Below are 3,171 nucleotides of genomic sequence, written 5' to 3'. Positions count from 1 at the left end.
AGGTAAATTATGATTCAACTTGAAAATCAAATGCAAGCCTGACTACCAAGCAGTGCAGAGTCATGCTTTGCATCTTCATCGCCCTCAAAGGCCAAACTGCTGCTGAAGCATTCCAGCAGAAAACGTACGCGCTGACGTACGGGGAGGCAGAGGCCCAGCTGGCAAGTGGCAAGAGCGACAGATTGTGTGGGGCGCTTTCTCTTTCCCTCAATCATAGTCATGCACGTGACCCAATTCAGACCTCAACACGACTCGACCATATCCGGACTAAATATTATATTACTCATCCTAAGTAATAATCAATAAAAAAATATATATAAGCGAAAATTTATAGACTTGTTATGTGGTTAATTCTTTATTTTCAGATATTTTGATTTGATATTATATAATTAGGTGATTAAGTAACACTCACTTACTATTTATTTTCACGTCCGAGGTTTGATAGGTGACACCACTGGTCAGAGAGCCGCCCATACATATCCAGAACATCATTCGAGTCAAATTTTTCTCTTTGAAATTTCAACCACACATATTGTGATGAAGATACATATACATAATCACGGATGGATAATTCTCCACATTGCCATCACATACAAAGATAAAGTGAGTGACAGCAACAATGGAAGTGACTTTGTTCCATGTGGTCCTTTCCCTTCCCATTGTTGTGCTTGCCCTCAACTTCTTGTTCAATAAGCTTTCAAGAGCCGAGAACCTTCCTCCCAGCCTGCCTTCTCTCCCCATCATAGGCCACCTCCACTACCTCAAACACCCCCTCCATCGAACCCTCCGCGACCTCGCCGAGAAGCATGGCCCCGTGTTCTTCCTCCGATTCGGCTCCCAGCCGACGGTCATCGTGTCGTCCCTCGAGGCAGCCGAGGAGTGCTTCACCAAGAACGACATCATCCTGGCGAACCGCCCGAGAAGGAGTGCCGGGAAGTACTTCGGGTACAACTATACCACAATCTCGGCGTCCCCATATGGCGACCACTGGAGGAACCTGCGCCGGGTCAGCACCATCGAGATCTTCTCGGCCCACCGCCTCAATGTCCTGGCGGAGATCCGGAGGGACGAGATCAGGAGGCTGCTCCATAAGTTGTCCGCGGGTTCCCTCGAGGGATTCACCCGGGTGGAGCTCAAGTCCAAGCTAACCGACCTGACGTTCAATATCATGATGAGGATGGTGGCAGGGAAGCGATATTTCCAGGACGAAGTCGAAGATGAGGAATCGATGGAGTTCAAGTATCTCATCAAAGAAGTAGTAAAGCTCGGCGGGACAGCAAACCCGGGCGAGTTCGTGCCCGTCCTAAGGTGGATGGGTTTTTATCGGAAGTTTTACAAGAATATGATCGAGATCTTTAGGAGGACAGATGCGTTCATGCAGGGCTTGATAGATGAGCACCGGCGGAAGAAAATCGATGGCTCGGAGATCAAGAACACTATGCTCGATCATCTTCTTTACTTGCAAGAATCGGAGCCAGAGTACTACACGGATGAAATCATCAAAGGGCTCATAATGGTAAGTATAATAGTCATGGCCAACTTCCCTAATTTATACGAGCACGTGACATCCTAATTAAATAACGTGACATATATCAATAAAAGTATTGATTGATTGAGTGGTAAGTAGTTCATCCTTAAGGAGGAGAACACAAGTTTAAATTCCATAAAACGTACTTGTTAAGAGAAAAAATAACCTTTAATACTCGATCTTTCGACTTGATTAGTCAGATCTCATTTGACTATGAAATCTAGGATACACACCGAAAAAAAAAAAGACATATTCATGATTAAATGTATACATGTCGTGCAGGTGATGTTGCTAGCAGGGACCGACACTTCATCGGTTACAATGGAATGGGCATTGTCCTATTTGGTGAATAATCCACATGTGCTGGACAAGGCAAAGAACGAGATCGATGCACATGTTGTTCAGGATCGCCTGATCGACGAACCGGATATCTCGAAGCTGCAGTACCTCCAGAACATCATCTCTGAGACCCTCCGACTGAAGCCGGCTGCCCCGCTCTTAGTACCCCACTATGCGTCCGAGGACTGCCAGATAGGAGGGTATCACGTGCCTCGCAAGTCAATGGTAATCGTCAACGCCTGGGCCATCCACAGGGACCCTAAGCTGTGGGACGACCCCACGAGTTTCAGGCCAGAGAGGTTCGAGGGCGGACCAGAAGCGGGCAAGAAAGAAGCCCACAAGCTGATACTGCCGTTCGGGCTGGGGAGGAGGGCTTGCCCTGGTGCACCTCTCGCTCATCGTGTGATGGGCCTGACCCTGGGATCGTTGATTCAGTGCTTCGACTGGAAAAGGGTGAGTGAGGAGCCAGTCGACTTGACTGAAGGCAGAGCGGTCACCATGCCTAAGTTGGTGCCGCTGGAAGTATTGTGCAAAGCTCGCCCGGTCATGCGCAAGGTGCTCTCCGAAGAATCGTAGACTATTAAGGGTCAATAAGCTCGAGACTTTCGGGCGTACTTATGCGACCATGAAGGATCATGTTTTTATTAGTTGGGTGACTGTGAGTATCTTGGAAAGCATATATATAATTAGATATATATGTATATGTATATATAAATTGTCATGACCGTTATCATCAAAAATATAAAATAGAGTTTTCTCGTGATGGATTAAATCTTATATAATGAAGCTATCACGTAATAATATCATCAGTTAATAAGAATTTTTTATTTTGGTTTAAAATAAGAAAAATTCATAGTTGATAAAAATAATTCATTATTATCAAAAATAATATTTTTTTATGTATCGTGATATAATCTTACGTGATATTTTTATTACACACAATCCTTTTTCCTCATGATGCCATGTCATATATATAGTAAGGAAATTTGTATATTCTTTTATAAAAAATATTTATTAACCGAGAAATATATTCATCATAATATCTTCTTATTTAATATATATATATATATAGTAGAATATATAGATTATATTTTGTTCATTTTAGAAACACATATATATATTTGCAATATATATTATATATTGAGACTTAAACTACGATTATCAATTATATATATGTCATATATACAATATAGTGAAACTTAAACTATTATTTTTTGAGATGAAAATTGCATTATATAGGAACTTTTATATTCGATAGGAAATTTCTTTTATTAATTTGTATGATCTTTGCACTATATATATTA

General features: G+C 42.0%; 1 protein-coding gene across 1 annotated transcript; it reads left to right on the top strand.

The window, feature by feature from the left end:
- The first annotated feature begins 562 nt into the window (after positions 1-562).
- Positions 563-2,630, top strand: LOC116209457 (cytochrome P450 81Q32-like). Its single transcript, XM_031543103.1, has 2 exons — positions 563-1,516; positions 1,811-2,630. The coding sequence occupies exons 1-2, from the start codon at positions 620-622 to the stop codon at positions 2,441-2,443; spliced, it is 1,530 nt and encodes a 509-aa protein (XP_031398963.1). The 5' UTR covers positions 563-619; the 3' UTR covers positions 2,444-2,630.
- Positions 2,631-3,171: the final 541 nt, after the last annotated feature.

The sequence above is a fragment of the Punica granatum genome, chromosome 5, assembly GCF_007655135.1.
Source record: "Punica granatum isolate Tunisia-2019 chromosome 5, ASM765513v2, whole genome shotgun sequence".
Lineage (NCBI taxonomy): Eukaryota > Viridiplantae > Streptophyta > Magnoliopsida > Myrtales > Lythraceae > Punica > Punica granatum.
The sequence above is the reverse complement of the archived record's forward strand: the minus strand, read 5'-3'. Positions and strand labels throughout refer to the sequence as shown.

Coding starts and splice junctions, on each gene's coding strand:
- LOC116209457 (XM_031543103.1), top strand. CDS start 620: ATGGAAGTGACTTTGTTCCATGTGGTCCTTTCCCTTCCCATTGTTGTG. Junction 1,517..1,810: donor TCATCAAAGGGCTCATAATG/GTAAGTATAATA, acceptor CATGTCGTGCAG/GTGATGTTGCTAGCAGGGAC.